The 17516-nt window shown below is 44.0% G+C and overlaps 1 protein-coding gene across 2 annotated transcripts in view; it reads right to left on the bottom strand.

The window, feature by feature from the left end:
* Positions 1-2841: 2841 nt before the first annotated feature.
* CHCHD3 (coiled-coil-helix-coiled-coil-helix domain containing 3) overlaps positions 2842-17516 on the bottom strand; it is a 252354-nt gene continuing 237679 nt past the window's right edge. Inside the window, exons 7-9 of one of the 2 annotated variants that reach the window (XM_084896605.1) lie at positions 16853-16988; positions 5454-5532; positions 2842-3556 (exon numbers count right to left, since the gene is read on the bottom strand). In XM_084896605.1, coding sequence (XP_084752731.1) covers positions 5455-5532; positions 16853-16988 — 214 coding nt within the window. In that variant the 3' untranslated portion in view covers positions 2842-3556; position 5454. The remainder of the gene's footprint in view (positions 3557-5453; positions 5533-16852; positions 16989-17516) is intronic. The other variant, XM_084896604.1, reaches the window with a different exon arrangement.

The raw sequence follows: 17516 nt of genomic DNA, 5'->3' as shown, positions 1-17516 counted from the left end.
TGCACTGTCCAGATGCCGCAGGTAACAGCAGCAGCACCGTGGGCTCCTATGCGGGGTGGTTTGGATTGTAGTCCCATTGGCATGACCGGCTACATGTCCTAGGAAGACATTTCAGAATGGATCCCTGGGGCAAGTGACAGGAAACCATATATATATATATATATATATATATATATATATATATATATATATATATATATATATTCTAATGAAGATCACAAACTATAGGAAAACACACTCAAAGGCTGCTGAGAACTAAATACAAACTTACCCAGAAAATTAAAAAAAAACAAAAAACACAACTCCATATACCTGGTTTGTAAGTTAGGAACTGTAAAATAATAAAGACAAGTTCTCAATAGATGACTAGTTTACAACTTAGGAGGCTTGTAAGAAAAGAAAGTACCCAAAGTCATTTGTCATAATGGAGAACCAGGGCAACCCCCAGGCAGTTAGGACCCTGTGGGGAAGGGACTCATCCCAAGGCAACAGCAGCAAACAGAACCAGAACCAGAGCTCAGGAGACTTGATCTCCTTCCCTAAGATAAAGGCCTTTGCACTCCCATGCTACCTCTCAGAAAGGAGCCTTGGAAGGCAGAGAAAGGTGAGAAAGTTCTCAATTCACTACAGAGAGGCTAGAGGAGGAGATACAGATGGGAGGCGAAGAAACAGATGAAAACTTGGGGGCATAGGGGAGCAGAGACAGAGAATGAATGAACACATATAAACTCATTCGTTCAAAGCAGTAGCCTTTCAAGTATATTAACTCAGAACAGAATAATCCTAGTAAGCTATTGCTACCCTTTCAATTGTTCAATGGCTCTTAGTCTTAAATCTTGAGTCAGCTCTTAATGGCTGAAATGGGGGAGAGAGAATTATCCTGTGGGTTTCTGGCAAAAGCAATTATACCTGTGGGCTGAAAGATATCAAGCTAAGAACCACAGGTTCCCAACTCCTAAGGCAGACGTGATGAGGACATCTGGTCGATCGTTCAGTTCTAAGCAAAATACTGCATACAGCTGCTATAGAGGGGTCTCATTGGTAGACCAGCAAGCCGCAGCATTTGGCTGTGAGCAGTCCACATCTGCTACTAATAAGGATTAGTCAGTAATTTTCTAAACCATCACATCGGTAAGTTTTCTGTAACAAGTTATTAGCTTTTCAGAGAGAGGAATTTGTGCTTTTTCCACCCAGCTTTCTTCTCTTTCACCAGACATTTGTTTAGTGTGATAACATCTGATCAGCTTTCAAGTTACTTGACTTTTCTTGGCTTCATGAGCTGTCCTGTGGTTCAAGGTGCGTTCTCCTTCATGCAGAAACTGTTTGGAACGTGTAACTCCCGAGACTCAAAAGCACAACATTGCTCCCAAGCAGTTGTCCTGAAGTTAACAGTAACCTGGACAGAATTGTGAGGCTATCAACAGCCAGGTGCCTAAAGGCATCATCTCACCCTTTTATTTCCTCCTGAGTGTGGTCTTTCTCCCTCGCACCCATCCTGTGTATCAGGATGATATATTAACCACCCTGCTGGGAGAGAGATGTCCTGACCTTCCATTCTCATGGATTTCACCAGCTTTAATGCCTGGCTCTGCAAGTGCTGCCTTTCTCTGCCAGTGACAAGACTGGCAGCCTGGGATGTGCCAGGTTCTTCACTCTAAATTGCAAAACAAAGCAGGGAATCTGTCAGCCGATTTGCAAACACTGATTTGCAAGTCACCTTGTAAACACTTGTTTCTGTACCTATTCTCTCTCCCAGGCAGTTACCTGGCTGCCATCCTGACAGGGCCCGATGTGCTGCTCCTCCAGCAACCAGTGCTCCTTCCTTCACTCTTAAACAAATCGGTTTATTTTGTACCATAAAAACACACAAAGCAAAAGCTTTCATTGAGCAGAAATCACAGAGCCTCGGGGTAAGTGCAGTGGGAGAGTCGATAGTCAGAATCAGCATTAGGTCCACAGAGATGTCTTTGAATGGAGCCAACTCAGGATTTAGATAAAAAAGGCCACACTTTTGTTACTGAATAATCACACAAACCAACATGTACCAGACCTAATCGAATGTATGTCTACACAGGTTCTTCCACCCCCGCCCGCAGCAGCTGAGAAATCAGGGGCTCAGGATGGTGAGGGGTTTGATTACTAGGTCCCACGGGGGAGGGGGGCGGAGTCACAATGTGAGCACAGATGCACCTACTCCAGAGCCTGTATTCTTAGTTATTTTGCTGAAGTACTTCTCTCTGTAATAGAAATTCTACACAACAGAAGATATTTAGATGACATCACGGAGCCTTGGCATTTTCTCCTCCATCTATTCCTGGAAAGACCTTTCCACTTAGCTTCAGTGTGAATACTAATTTCCAGCTTATCAAAATTCAGGCTTGAAGTACCAATCCTCTGGTAAAAAAGGGAGATATAATTAGAAAGCTTTAATGAAACTGGAAAGAGGAAAAACACTCAAGGTTGGTTGACTTTTTAAAAATAACATTTTCATGGATCGGATCTCAGAGTCAGAAGTTTGTGACCAAGGTTGACTAAGCTCGTTCTTACCACATGCAGGATGGCTTAGGTCATCCCACAGGGAGGAGGTCCATGCAGGTTGGAAAGCTCTTACTGCATCCTACCTATCTACCTACCTACTTAACTATCTACTTACCTAACTACCTACTTACCTACCCACCTGCCTACCACGGGTCAAGTCCTGAGGAGTGCTGGGTGGCTGGGGCTCTGCAGCTTTCGGGAAGAAAGGTACAGCACACATGGAAACTAATAACCATATAAATCAACTCAGTTCCCATAAGCATAACCATCCAACCCCTGGAAAGAAGCACATGAGGCCCGGGCTGCAATGCCAGTCTTTGTCAGAAAATAAATTTATTATTGATAGTGAGTGAAATCAGGTGTCAGTATTCATGATAGAGAAGCAGTTGTATAAGCCAAGGTTGCCTTTATGTTGATAAAAAATGCCTTATTTCACTTTAATCATAAACATTATTCCAGTAGAAGAGGGACATTTTCTCTCCTTTTCGTCTTCTTTACATGATCGTCATAAGTTAAAATGAAACAGCTCTTATATAGTCAAGGGAGAAAGGAAGCAGAAGCCCAACATGTAGTCAGGATACTCTGCCAGCACAGAGAGCCTGGGTGGAAGCATCTTCCCCACTCCCATCTCCTCATCCTTGTGCCCCCACCCCCACCCCAAGCTTTGCCAGAGTGGAGGTTCACCAAGTGATGGAGCTTGGTCAGAAGAGAAAGTTGGACAGAAAGTACAAAAGGTAGAAAGGGTTGCCCTCTCGTTGTCATCACAGCCGGCGTTACTAACACTGCGGCGTGTCCTTTGCGGCTGATCCCCGGTCTAGCTAGGCCACGGCTTTCCAATGTTGTTGAGTAACTGTGATGCGCTTCTGTTCACTCTGCTCCCAGTGCTTCACTTCATCGGCTTTTCTCTAAACAGGTAACTTTCTTACAAGGAAAAAATATGCCCCCACCTCTGGAATCAACGTTGATGGAGTTTTGCTTCTTCTGAAAGTGGCTTTTATCCTCCCTTCTCAATCATGCTCTGCAAGAGAAAAAGAAGACGTAAGTTTTACCCCTAGAAGGAGGGACCAGAAAACGGCAGCAAGGACTTAGCACCATTTGTACTGTTTCCCAAAGAAAGACTTCAAAAACACACAAAGCAAGGCATACGCCTCCTGGTCTCAAAATATCACTGCCTTTAATGGACGCCACTGCTAAACCATGTGTAGTCTCCAAATGACTGCTCCCTGCCCACATTCAGCTGAACCCTGAGGGGGGCAACAACCTGGACCATGAGGCAGGCGGGGAAGTGCATGTGCCACCTCACTGCCCCTACCATTTGAAATGTATGAAAGCATCTCTGGTGGCCACAGGGACTGGGCTGGAGGTGGGGGTGGGGCAGAGATTAAACCTCAAGAGTTCTGGGGAAATCTCTCAGCTGAAGACAGGATTCTCTCCCCAACAGAGAACCTCTGCCCACTGCAGGCAGGACGCACATGCTCTGGAGCTTATGATGCTGGGCAAAGCTACCCAGGTATCTATTCCTGAAATGTTACAGAAACATCCCCTACCATCTATTTAGCTACTTATTTTTGCAGGTGAGGAGTCATTGGCGTACATCACTGCATAAGGTTTAAGGTGCACAGTACACTAGTTTGATTTATATACTCCGTGAAATGATCACCACAATAGGTTTAGCTAACATCCATCATTTCTGAGAAACAATAAAATGAAAACAACAAAATTCCTCCTTGTGACGAGAACTCTCTCAACAGCTTTCCCACATGCAGCAGGGTTCCCTGTCGTGTCCATGTTGTACGTTACATCACTGGAAGTCTACATGTGAGTGATATCATGGGATCTGTATTTCTCCGACTTATTTCACTTAGCCTAATGCCTTCAAGGTCCATCCTTGTTCTCACAAATGGTAGGATTTCCTAGGAGTGTGTGTTTATGGCTAAATGTTATGCTATTGTACATTATCACAACTTCTCTATCCATTCTTCCATCAATGAATGCCAAGGTTGTGTCCATGCCGTGGCCACTCTGAATGATGCAGCTATGAGCATGAAGTGCAGACTTCTTCTCAAGTGTTTTCGTTTTCTTTGGATATATACCTAGAAGTGAAATTGCTGGATCATATGGTAGTTCTATTTTTAATTTTTTGAGAAATCTTCATACTATTTTTCATAATGTCTGAGCCAATTTACATTCCCACCAACAGTGCACAAGGGTTTCCTCTTCATCACATATTTGTCAGCATTTGTTATAATTCCCTATTGACTAGCAATGTTGAGCATCTTTCATACATCTTTTTTAGAAAACTGTCTATGTAGGTCTTTTGCCCATTTATTAATTTTTATTTATTTATTTATTTATTTATTCATTTATTTTTGCTATTGAGTATGAGTTCTTTATTACTTTGAATATTAACTACTTATCAGATATATGGTTCCCTATTTCATATGCTGTCTTTTTATTTTCTTGAAGTTTTTCACATTTATATAGTCCCACTTAATATGTTTTTTATTGTGCTGCTTGTGTTTTAGGTGTGATTCCCAAAAAATTATTACTAAGACCCACGTAAAGGACCTTTTCCCTTATGTTTCCTTCGAGGAGTATCATGCTTTCAGGACTTACATTTGATTCTTTAATCCACTTCAGTTAATTTTTATAGGTAGTGTAAGAAAGGAGTCAAGTTTTATTCTTTTATCTGTGAATATCCAATTTCCCCAGCATCATTAATTGAAGAGACTGTCTTTTCTCCATTGAGTATTCTTGGCTCCCATGTCAAATATTAGTTGACCATGCTGGGTTTATTTCTGGGATCTCAATTCTGTCCCACTGGTCTACTTGTCTGCTTTTATGCCACTACCACACTGTTTGCTTACTATAACTTTGTGGGAGAGCTTAAAATCAGACAGTGTAATGTCTCCTACCTTATTTTTCTTTCTCAGGACTGCTTGGACTATTGGGAGTCTTTTGTGGTTCTTTGGAAATTTTAGGATTTTTTTTTTCCTGTAAAAAAAATAAAAGTATACCATTGGAATTCTGATAGGGATTGCACTGAATCTACAGATGGCTTTTGGAAGTATTGGCATTTAACAAATTTAATTCTCCCAATCCATAAGACAGCTTTCCATTTATTTGTGTCTTCTTTGGTTTCCTTCATCAATGTCTTGTAGTTTTCAGAGTAGAGATCTTTCACTTTATTGGTGAAAATAAATTTATTCCTAAGTATTTTATGATTTTGTTGTTATTTTTTATTAATTTTTATTTTTAAAATATTTTTATTGATTTCAGAGAGAAAAGAAGAGGTAGAGAGAACAAGAGAAAAACATCAATGATGAGAGAGAGAAGAATCACTGATTGGCTGCCTCCTGCACACCCCACACTGGGGATAGAGCCAAAACCTGGGTATGTGCCTTGACTGGGAATCAAACCGCGACTCCTAGTTCATAGGTCGATGTTCAATCACTGAGCCATGCCGGCCGGGCAGTATTTTATTTTTTGTTACTATTATAAATGTGACCAATCTCTCTCTTTTTTTAATTCAGACTATTATTGTTAATATGTAGAAAACATTACTGATTTTTTTAATGTTAATTTTGCATCCTGCATCTTCATTTAATTTAGCTCTAGTATGTTTTTATGACTCTTTAGAATTGTCCATATATAAATCCTAACCAGGAAGAATTCTTAATCATCAGATTAAAACTCTATAACCAGTTGGAGCCAGGTATACAGCCTCGATTCATAAGAATCTTAAAAAAAGGCAAGAGTGATATTTTCCCCTTTAGTTTTGAAATTACTCAATTAGAAGAAGTTAGGTCAGGTTCAAGGTTGCCTCTAATCTGTTCATGCCTTCTTCCCACATCTCTCCTATCCAGCCCATCACAAAGCTCCTACCAGGTGCTATGACTTAGGTGCTATGACTTAGGTGCTATGGGGAAATCAATACACATGCTCATGGAAAACTAAGGTGTGACACAGAATAATTACTTTTGATTTTTAAACATATTTGCTAACTATGCACTAAAATTATTTTACTGAATAAGTAATACACAAAAACAGTATAAAATTCAAGAACAACAAAAGAATATACAATCAAATCCAATTTTTTCCTTCCTGTTTCCTGTGTATACTTCCAGGAAAGTGTTTTGCCAAGAAGAGGCCAGCTCTATAGCTGAGCAATCAGAAGAGGCAATTCAATGATCCTGCAGTACAGACATAATGTAGAGAAAAGAAAGAGAGGGAGGGCTAGGCCAGGCCAGGCTGGGAGGCAGTGCAAAAAATCAGAGGTGGGAACAAGCCCATCTGTACGGAGGCCGGAGGAAAGAGACAGGCCTGCTTAGAGGAAAGGGTGGGTGCTCAGGATATAGCAGAGATGTAAGAGGGGCCCAGAGTGAAGGTTATCCTGACACCCTGAGCATAATGAAGCCAACAGAGGAGAGTTTGGAGGAACAAAGACCAGGAAGGAGGCAGATTAGAAACCAAACAAGGCTGGGAATGAGAAACAGAGCCATAAAACACGGAACAAAAAGAAGTGGTGAGAACTAAGTTGTGGTGGATCCTCAGTGACAGGGAGATTGGTGGTGTGACCAAGAGAAACAGGGACATCAGTGAGAGGGGACACCTTGGAAATGAGGAACATGACTTAAGTTTGGGGTTTGTGAGTCTGGAATGACCTCATGAAAATGTCTAGAAGGAAGTGTAGGCTTGGGAAAAGAGGTCAAAGTCTTTAGAGATAAAGATTTAAGGCCAAGAAAACAAAAGATTGAAATAAAGGAGAACAGAAAGAGTGGAAGGATAAATAAGTTGGTCACAGAAGTACAGGATGGCTCCCCTGAAGCTCACAGTGAAGTCTCACTGATTACAGGTTTCTAAGAAGTCCATGCCCATGGGGTACAAAAGAAGAATAGATATAAGCAGGCAAGCTAGTGTGGAGAGAACTCACATAGGGATGGTCAGGAAAGGCAACGAGGGGAAAAAAGGAGACATATGTAGTACTTTCAACAATAAAAGTTAAAAAAAAAAAAACACAAAAAAAACAAGACAATGACAGGGTCAAGAAGGAAGTAAATCAAAAAAGCTAGCTGTATCTAGAGAAGACAGGAAGGACTAAGCAAACGAGGTCAAATACTGCTCAGCAGAGGTCGGTGCTATGGAACCACACCTGACTGTGAGGCTCTTCTCGAGCCCACCATTCAGAGAAGCTCTGTGTTTGTTGGGAAAATTAAAAACTGAGCACCTACCATGAGGAATCAGACCAGGCAATGTCACATATCATAGCATCTCATTTATCCTCATCCACCTATACCCCCTTGTGGCTTGATCTTTGTGCAACTCTCTCCAACTACATGGACTGGAAACTATAATTTCTAGATACACAGACACCCTCTCCACAACATTATTTATTAATACAAAACGGAAATCTGTATAAAGCCGATCTATACAGAGCCCATCTATGGGCACTGAGTTATTAATGGAAACGATTACTCTGAGTGAAGCTATTTTACATTTTTGGGGTTATATACTCACTGCTTTCTTCAACTTGCCAATGAGAACTTTATGTTGTTGTCTGCCTAGCCAAGATTACATGGCTGTGCATCGCTCTACAGTTTAGATCTTATGGTTAAAGTGGTGGCACTATGATAATTAAGAGAAAAATTCTGATTTGTTCTAAATTAAATCACAGCAGACTTTCACATTCCTGTGCAGGGTGCAGCTGCGAATTGACTTCTGTTGCCACCACCAGTCACCCCATCCCGCATGTGCGTGAACTTCTGGGACTGTGGCCCACAACCAACCACAAGTAGTAAGTATCTCTTCTTCTTCTTACAGACTGTGCACTGTTCCACTTCATCTTTTTCCATCGGCCTTCTCAGTAGTCAATGTAAATTGTCTCAAGACAAATCACATCTTTCTCCCACAAGACCACCACGCGTCATCAGCCTGCTGCTGATGGTGAGGACCGTGTTACCCAGGACCCAGTCCTCTTCTGGCTAGCATCTGGCTCAATAACCCTTTCCTTTAATAAAGCCTTGGCCATGGAATTTTTTTTTTTTTTTAATTTAACACAATGTACCCTCTTTCAATTGTTGCAAAATAATCAGCAGTGACCCCAATATAATTAAAACAACAGTGTTATTCTAGAATCTGGGGATCTTTTTACTGTTCTTCTCCCTGCAACCCCAACTAAACACAGAGGGCAATTTTTCAGCCAATTCAGGTGGTGATAAGAATGCTGGACTCTCCTTGAGAGAGACAAGGTGAGCACCAGCTGGTGTGGAGATCAATGGGCCAGTCTGACACAGACACTAGAAGAACACTTCTGAGTAAACAGGAGACACAGAAAAGTACTCGCACTCACCAAATACCATGATACATGCTTTAAAGTCCAGCCGCTTCACAGGTGATTCTGTGAAGAACACGAGGGGCAAACCTGTGCCTTCTAGGACTGGTCTACACACACATATTATTGTCAAACTGCCTTCAGTTGCCACCAAGGAGGGTAGAGGTGGTACTAAACACCGCCCTTCCATCATAGACATTAACAAATACAATGTCAAGTAGAATTTCTAAAACGATGAATAGGTAAAACATTCCATGTTGTTACTGTATCACCCTCTGCAGTGAACCTGCTAACACCCAGACCCGGGGCCTCTGGGGGAAGGGATCCCCAGCCTGGCAGGGTCTGCCACATAGTGGCCACCTTTATAGGCCCTCCTATAATCACTGTATGGGTCTGTAAGCAGCTGCTGTTGGGCTGAGTTTCAACACCGCATAAAGTTAACACCGCATAAATTAACACAGGAAATCCCCCCAAGAAAGGGGAGCATATCTGCAAGTTATAAAGAATTGCTTCCTTCATTTAAGGAATGGTTAAGACTTAATCTTAATGCATAGAAAGAAATTCCTTGCATTTGGTCATCATTTGCATATGGGGCCTGCAGAAACCCCTTTACAGACAGCTGGGGAAGTTTCCAAAGGAGGCCCGGGTTTCGCAGCAAGGCTGCTCTTTTCCTTCTGCTTCCTGCTGCCCAGGAAGAAACACGGCAGCTCCCACGGTCAGACAGAGCAGGGCCCGGAGACCAGAGACCATGTGCCAACTCCACTTTCTAAAATGATCTTAACTGTGTTCCTCCAATGGTTCTGTCACACAGTAATCTTGTCAACTGGTTTCTGAATTACAGCGGCATGTGGGCTATTGGCTGTCGCTATATAGTTAGGAGGAACTGTGGCCACCCTGGATTGCTAAACAATCGCCACAAAGAGAATAAAAATAGTTTCCTTTTTCTATAAAGGATGCCATTCAGTCTCTGGCCGAGCTTCCCCAGTGTCTCGCCAACACTTCAAAAGCCCTATGAAAGCTGGGTTGGGAAGCAGGAAGGCTTCCAGGGAAAGGGTCATGGGGAATCCAAACGGGGCACAGGTCCTGGGTGCCCCCGAGTTTTACTAAGGAGGGACAGGAGAATGGAGCGAGTGGTAGAGAGAGAATGAGACGATTGTGAGATAGAAGCAAAAGGGATCGATAAATTCAATTTGGGAGAAACACAAAGAGAGCTTTGCCGGCACGCCAAGTACTTCTCCTGACCACCTAGAGATCTGATTAGCTAACTCATTTTGTTTCCAATATTGGGCTGATTCCCCCAGCGAGGGCCGTTCTTTCTTCCTGCTTTGGAGGAAACAAACACGAGTTACCTTTTTTATGCCTGGACCTTGATCCACATCTTCCATGATAATGCTCTGCGTTCTATTCAAATTAAGTGACAAGTAACGAACTGTTTATGCAGTTGGCTGCCACAACAGACACAACACTCACTGCAGTCCTAACCTGAAGGGTAAGCACCACAAAAGAAATGCCTATTAAGAAAAATCAGAGTCTATTACCATGGTAGTATTTCTTCTATTAGATCCTGATTTTAAAAAAAGGAAAGGTCATAAAGCAGCTATTACTCTCAGAAAGTGGTGTAGAAAAGGATTCCCATGACCGAAGAGGCTGGGCTAACAATTTAGTTTGAAATTTAGTTTGCTCTGATGTGGCCCCAAATTCAAAGGGCGGTGACCTTGAAGGACATGACATCTATGTGGACTATCCCTGTGCCACCCTGAGCAGGGGCAGCCCGGCTGGACGTTGGGTGGATGGCAGGAGGTGGTGCCGATAAAGAAGCCCCCGAACACAACAAAAACCTGCTCCCGAGGGTCTTCCCCGAAAGTCGACCTTGCGGCTTTATCTCTGTGCTCCTCGTCGGTGGGCGCCTATGGCATCCAAAGCAAGTGCACGGGACGGGGGTCCTGGGCGCAGGGGACAAGCAGGGCGACTAAAGCAGCGGAGCCAAGTGGGGATCCAGTCACCATGTGGGCTGGCCAGGGCTGGGTTACCATGGCCAGGAGCCTCTTTCCTCCCTCCTGCCCATAAAACTGGGCATGGCTCCTCAGCCAGGGCACCACAGTTTCAATGGCCAGGGGAGGGGAGTGGAGAAGTTCTTTTTCAGGGGCTCACGCCTTCTGTCCAAGACATCTTCTGATTGGTTCCTGAGGCTGAACCTAGGATCCATCTGCTCAGACCAGGTCAGCAATGACCAGCAGGGGCAGCTCCACCTCTCCCAAAGGGAGAACAAAGACTGGGCACGGCCTCAAAAAGGTGGTCTCCAGGGCAGAGACCACCAGTGGGCTCCAGCTCCGTGGACAGTCACCTGTGGAACCTGTTCAAAGTTCAACGTCCGGGATCAGAACCAGGATCTCCAGGGCCAGGGCCAGGCGTGCGCGTTTTAAATAAACTCCCCAGTGACTGAGATGCTCACCAGCACGTGAGACCCGATACCGCAGGGAAGAGTGCGCTGGTCCGGCGATGGGAGTGAGCTATTCTGCTCTGCGCTCCGCCCCATCCACACAGCACTGGGACTCCGGGCGCTGGCTTTTCCAAGTGAAAAGATGCGATCAGGTTACACAGTCTGAGGTCTGTCTGGTTCCACCAGCCTGCAGTCTATCAAATCATTTGCATGTAATTTATAGTTGGTCTGAAAATGATGATAAAGCGCGGCCTGCTCTGGCATCAGGCTTTTCTTTCAAGAATTCCGATTTCTAAAGAGATAACAACCACTATGTTTTCAGGCCCTCTTCATACTCAAATAATGGGGCAGTATTTGAGCCCTGGTCTAACACAATCCAAGCCAGAGAGAGAGAAACTACACCGTCTCTAAGAAAGCTGGCGCGTTCTGCCGCAGGAACCGCCTCCATGTGCACCGAGCCTGCGGGCTTCCTAACCGGAGTCTAACCCGGACTGGAGGCGCGAGTCTTGGATGAAGTAACGTAGTGTTTGGATCTCACTTATCAGGGCCTTGACTGTTCCCGCTACAGCTGGAGGAGAGGTCAGCGGGAAACAGACCCAAGAGGGGCTTCCTTCTTCAGCCAGCTGCTTGCCTGCCTACTGCCCACTTGTTGAATTCAACCTCGGCCGTGGTTCATCGACTCCTGCCTGGCCTCCATCACCTGCCTCCGTCCTCCGGGCATCTCCTGGGTCTGGCCCTTGCTTCTTGTCCTGGACTTTCTTTGGCTCTTCTGCTCTGACCTCACAATCCCTCACCACCCATGGCACACAGGATGAAAGCCATCGCAGTCCAGGGGGGCCTAGGGTGGCTAAGGTATTCGGCCTGCATTTCCAAATGCACTTGATCAGCCTGTAGCCTACATTGCCAGGCAGCGCTGAGATTCCCATTTTTCACTTCACTGACTTAGGAGAGACTCGGGAACTGTTTTCACCCCCTCACAACTTCATTCTGTCACCTAGCTTGCCCAGGGCTGACAGGTGTACAACTTCCCAGGAAAGGGTGCAGCTGTGGGAGGCCAGACGACAGGCAGACCGATGGGAAATGCAGCTGTGCTTCCTGAGTGGAAGCTCCCGGCTGACAGCAGAACCGCACAGGCTGGAGGCCCCGGAGCAGGGGCGCTGCTGGTACCCACATAGGAGCCACATGTCCTCACATCCAAGTGCTCACCGACAGGTGCACCTGTGTGCACTGCCTCCTGCTCTCACACGTGGGTGGAGAAGTGTCCCAGATACCAGAGGAAGGCCCTCGTGCATCACCTAGTTCAAACACTTCATTTCTCAAGGAAGCAACTGAAGCCCAGGTGGCCATGACCAGGCTGGAGTTGGTTACCGCACTTCCCACAAACTACCCTCCGGTGGACAGAGACTGCTCCCAGGAGTCTAGCTGGCTCTGTAGGTTTCTGTATCAGCAGGGTTGAGACTAGAGCTGGAATGCTTACAATCACTACCCTCCCCCACCCCCAGGAGTTGGATTCTGCAAGTAAATTAAGGAACAGTGAGTGGGGTGTCCCACGGAGCACAGGAATGCAGATCTGGAGCAAGCCCTTTCCACACATACTTTTTTTATAAACAGAAATCTGGGGACATTTGGGCCACTAGTGGGCAATTACTATTGGCTTCCCACCTCCCCCTCCCTTCCAGTCTCCTGTAAGGTAGGAGAATGAAGACTGAATGGGAATAGGGTTTTAACGGTAAAGAAAGAACAGGTAGTTCAATCTTGGGGAGTTTTTAGAAAGCCATGAGGCTAAGCAGATATGAGAAATGAAAGACAGAAGTCTACCGTTTGATAGACTATATTTTTAAATGTTGTATCTTATCTAGTTGGCCAGTAGCTTTTAAGCCTTTGATATAATAATTATAGCAATTTAATATCTCTATTCCTCCGTGAAGACACATACCTATTATATTGGAAGTAGCAGTCTAATGGTCTCCTGTCAACCCTTGAGGAACTGTTCGAGAATAGCTGAAAAAAGACTGATGTGAATCCGTGGATGACTAAGAAAGGAGAAAAGTAAGGCCGAGGAATATCCGGAAATCTTCCTATCATTAAAGTCTATTAGCCTCAGAACAATGCCCCAAGGACACCAGTGAAAGCCTCATCTTATGAGTCATTTAAAAGCGGAGTGGACTTGGCTGTTGGAATTATTCCAAGGGGAAAACTCATGCACTACACCGGAAATGGACAAGGCAACCTAATGGGCTGTTGTCATGGTCAGTGCTTTCTGTGTTGGCGTGTCCAGCTTGCTCTCTGGATGTAACAAGGAAACATAAGAAGGGGTGGGGCCCAGGCAGGAACTGCAGTAGATGACCAAGACCAGATATCCTGTCAGACTCTTCTAACAACAGGAGCACTGGGGACAGCACTCAGACTAACTTGACAAGGAGAAAAAGGAAAAGGTGGTATCAGAGGAAGAGTACGCACCAAGCGCTGATAGAACTCCCCGTGGCCATTTTGGCGAAGACTTAAAATGGGGCCGTGAGGAACTACACCTCTGCTTGCCCTTTGCAATCCCACTCCCCCATTGATTACCCTCAGCCTCTAGTACCAACTACTTAATTTGATCTTCACGATGTTTCCCTTCAATTCATAATTACTGTACACATTTTCCCTCATTCCCTCATATACCTGTATTAGTGGTTGATGCATGCACCTTCATGCACCCAACTCAAAAGTCAAACACTACTTTTAAATTTTTTGTTTTGATGGCAAAGTATATTTTGGTCTATCATTTTACCATCATGACTTCCCTGGGTTTCAATTCTCTCAACTGTAAAATGAAGAGAACAAAACCATCTCTCTTTACATCTCAGGTTGTCATCAAAAACAAGCAAGAGGCCCTGGCCGGGTGGCTCAGTTGGTTGGAGCATCATCCTGTGCACCGGTCAGGGCACATGCCTGGGTGGCAGGCTCGATCCCTGCTGGGAGCTCGTTTAGGAGGCAACTGATTGATGTTTCTCTTGTACCTCCCTCTTCCTCTCTCTCTAAAATCAGTAAAACATATCTATGGGTAAGGATAAACAAACAAACAAACAAACAAACACACACCAAAAAACAAGTGAAGTCACCTTGAAATCTAAAGTACTTTAGAATAAATACAGGGTATTAATGTCTCTTGGTTCTTGCCCATTTCAGTGTTGCCCATTTTAGGATAAAACGTTTTGTGGACATCTATCTTTTTAACATTACCAGTGTTATACACTCCCTAATACCTGAACACAAGAGAGGTGAAAACAATAGGTACTGGAAAGATGTTTGCTGAAAACAGTGTTGAATCATGTTGCAGGTTGGGTAGGGGACAGGAGGGTCTCTTGGAATCGCTACTAATAATCTGATGTATTTGTCTAATCCATTCAGTTGGTTTCAGCATGAAATATACAACCGAGGAAAAAAGGAAAAAAATAACATTTATGAATACTTTATATAAATGTAATCCTCATAACAACACTGGAGATAACATTGTCCCAAATCACATACTAGAAAAATCAAGGCTCAAGGTCAGAGAGCTAGTAGGAGACACAGCTCAGATATAAACTCAGATCTGCCCACTTGAACTCTCAATTGCTCCACATGGCCTATCTGGTTGTGTCACAGTTAACTGTGTTTTATGCTATAGATGTATGTCATCGATCTCATGGGGCTATGTGAGGATGATTCAACATATCAGACAGGCAGAATGGAGTCAATACCCCAGACGCCCTTGCAGCTGCCACTACAGTGATGCTACAGATCACGCTGGGGAGACAGGTACCTGCATTAGATACCAGCCCCCAAACATCCACTTTATCATGGCCATTCCCAGCCTGGCTGCCACCTCCACCTCCACACAGCACTGATACCAGGTCAGAAAAACCCACGTGTCAACTTGCAGGTCCTAAATGCTCCATTGTATTAACATTGAACGCCAGGTTTGTTAAGAGCCTATCAGAAGCTGCTTTTGCAAATACAATGTACTAACAACAATATCAACATTATTTCTATTGAAGAACTTTAAAGAAAAATTCCCTGGCATACTATTAAGAGCTATACAAGTGTCATTATAAGAAATAGAAAAAAGCCTCAAGCCATCAGGCTTTCAAAGACAACATAGGCTTTTAATCATCTTGGTAACAGTAGTCCTCCCTTATCTGCAAATATGATCCAGTACTTCCAGTGGATGCACAGACCACAGACATATTATACTGTTTCTCCCTATACACACATACATATCTATGAGAAAATTTAATTTATAAATTAGACAGAGAATAACAACAATAATAAAATTGATCAATTATAGCAAACTGTAATAAAAGGTAAATAAATGTGATCTCCCTTCTCTCTTTCTCTTAAAATATCTTATTGTACTGTGTGTACAATGAGAATACCCTGGACAAAGAGATGATTCCCATCCCAGGAAGAATGGAGTGGGATCACCCAAAGTTTCATCACACTATTCAGAACAGTGCAATTTAAACTTAAGAATCGTTCACTTCTGGAATTTTCCATTTAATATTCTCAGGCCTCAGCTGACCTCAGGTGACTGAAACTGTGCAAAGCGAAACCGTGGCTAAGGAGGACCACTAGCATTGCTGTTATTGCCCAGCTGTGCAGGTAATACCGACCCTCCCATCAGATGCAGTGTTAGAAATGTATGCTAAGTGGTATTATTATAACTACAGCAAATCAGACTGCGGAAAGGCATGCTGTGTAGCTCAAACACCAGACTTATTTGGTCAACTCCAGGGAGTATAGCAACAGAAAGAATCAAGATTTCCAACAATTTTTGTCTTAGAACAGCCTATATCCAACGGTTAAATCAGTTAAATGATAGGCAATTATGCAACCGGCCAGAATTGATAGCTGGCTTTAGAGTTCATCATGAGCTTTCTAAAGTATATAAATGAGAGAAAACACATCATCTTATTCTGATAATGAAGGGTCCAGAGAAGAATATAGCTCTGGTATAAAAAGTGATAGAAATATTTCCTAAATCCTGCTTCTGGCCTCCCTTTCCCTGGCCAAATGAGTGGACTCTACCAACTGGTAGAAGACTGAATGGTAGGTTTTGTTTTAGGTTTTTGTTTGTTTGTTTGTTTGTTTTCAACCAGGCTCTCCACATGACTACTTGCGGCTTATAGACCTGAAGCTGCTGGCCTCTAAACTTGTACCTTTCCTCATTGCTGGCTCTGAGTATTGGCCCAGAAATAGGGAGCAATGACCTTGAAGACACAATTACTATAGAGGACAAAAGTTCAGAATGAATGGGAAAAGTATTAGTGTAGTAAGAATCTTTTTTCTTTCTTTCTGAAAGTGAGGAGTTGAGCACAAGGCGAATACAGGCTCTTCTTACAACCATCTGGATGGAAGTTGATTACAGCATAACCAACTTGTCACGGCAATTCTTGATGATGATGATGACTAGTTTGGTTTATAAAGCCTTTTCACACACATTAGCCCGTGACATCCTTACCACTGTCCCATGACACTGGGCACGCTCCCACTGGTGCCGGGAGCGGATGCACACCCACCTCTTTGGCCTGATTGACGCAGCGCATGTACTGGCTGGCCAGCTCAGAGCAGCTGAGGGTCCGCTGGGCGTTCTGGCGGTAGCACTGGAGAATCTTGGTCTGCAGCTCTGCACAGACTGGGTGAACCTCATACCGCCTGGAAACAAAAACAGGGATCACTGAGGCAGATGGTTTTCAGTCAGAGTAAAGGTAGAGGCCAAAGAATGTATAAAACATTAAGTCAGATAAATGTTTCAAATGTAGAAAACAAAATTCAAGAGAAATAATTTTCTTCAACCTTGAAAGATATACAAAGCAAACAATTTCTCAGAAATTAGTTTCATTAGCTGACACCACCACAAGCCTCTCTGGTCACTAAAACCATCCTGCCAGACCAAAGCCCCGACCAGGCAAATGGCACACATACTCTTCGGCCCAGCCAGCCGGACCGGGAGCCTGAGAGCCGTATCTTCTTTCTTCCACCCCAACACTCACCAGGTCACAAAATTCGAGACCCTACGTTCTGTTCCCCCCCCATAAATACTGTCCTCCTATTCCCATCCTGGATTCTGTGACCCCCCCCAACTGCTCTCTCTGACTCTTCGCTTTCACCTCCAGCTCCTGCCTTCCAGAAGAAGGTTCTTCCAGAAAGGTTCTAATACATAAATCTGAGACAGCCTCGCTC

This window comes from Pipistrellus hanaki (assembly GCF_964339955.1).
Source record: "Pipistrellus hanaki genome assembly, chromosome: 10".
In the NCBI taxonomy this organism is placed as follows: Eukaryota; Metazoa; Chordata; class Mammalia; order Chiroptera; family Vespertilionidae; genus Pipistrellus; species Pipistrellus hanaki.
This window is presented reverse-complemented; position numbering and strand designations above follow the sequence as displayed.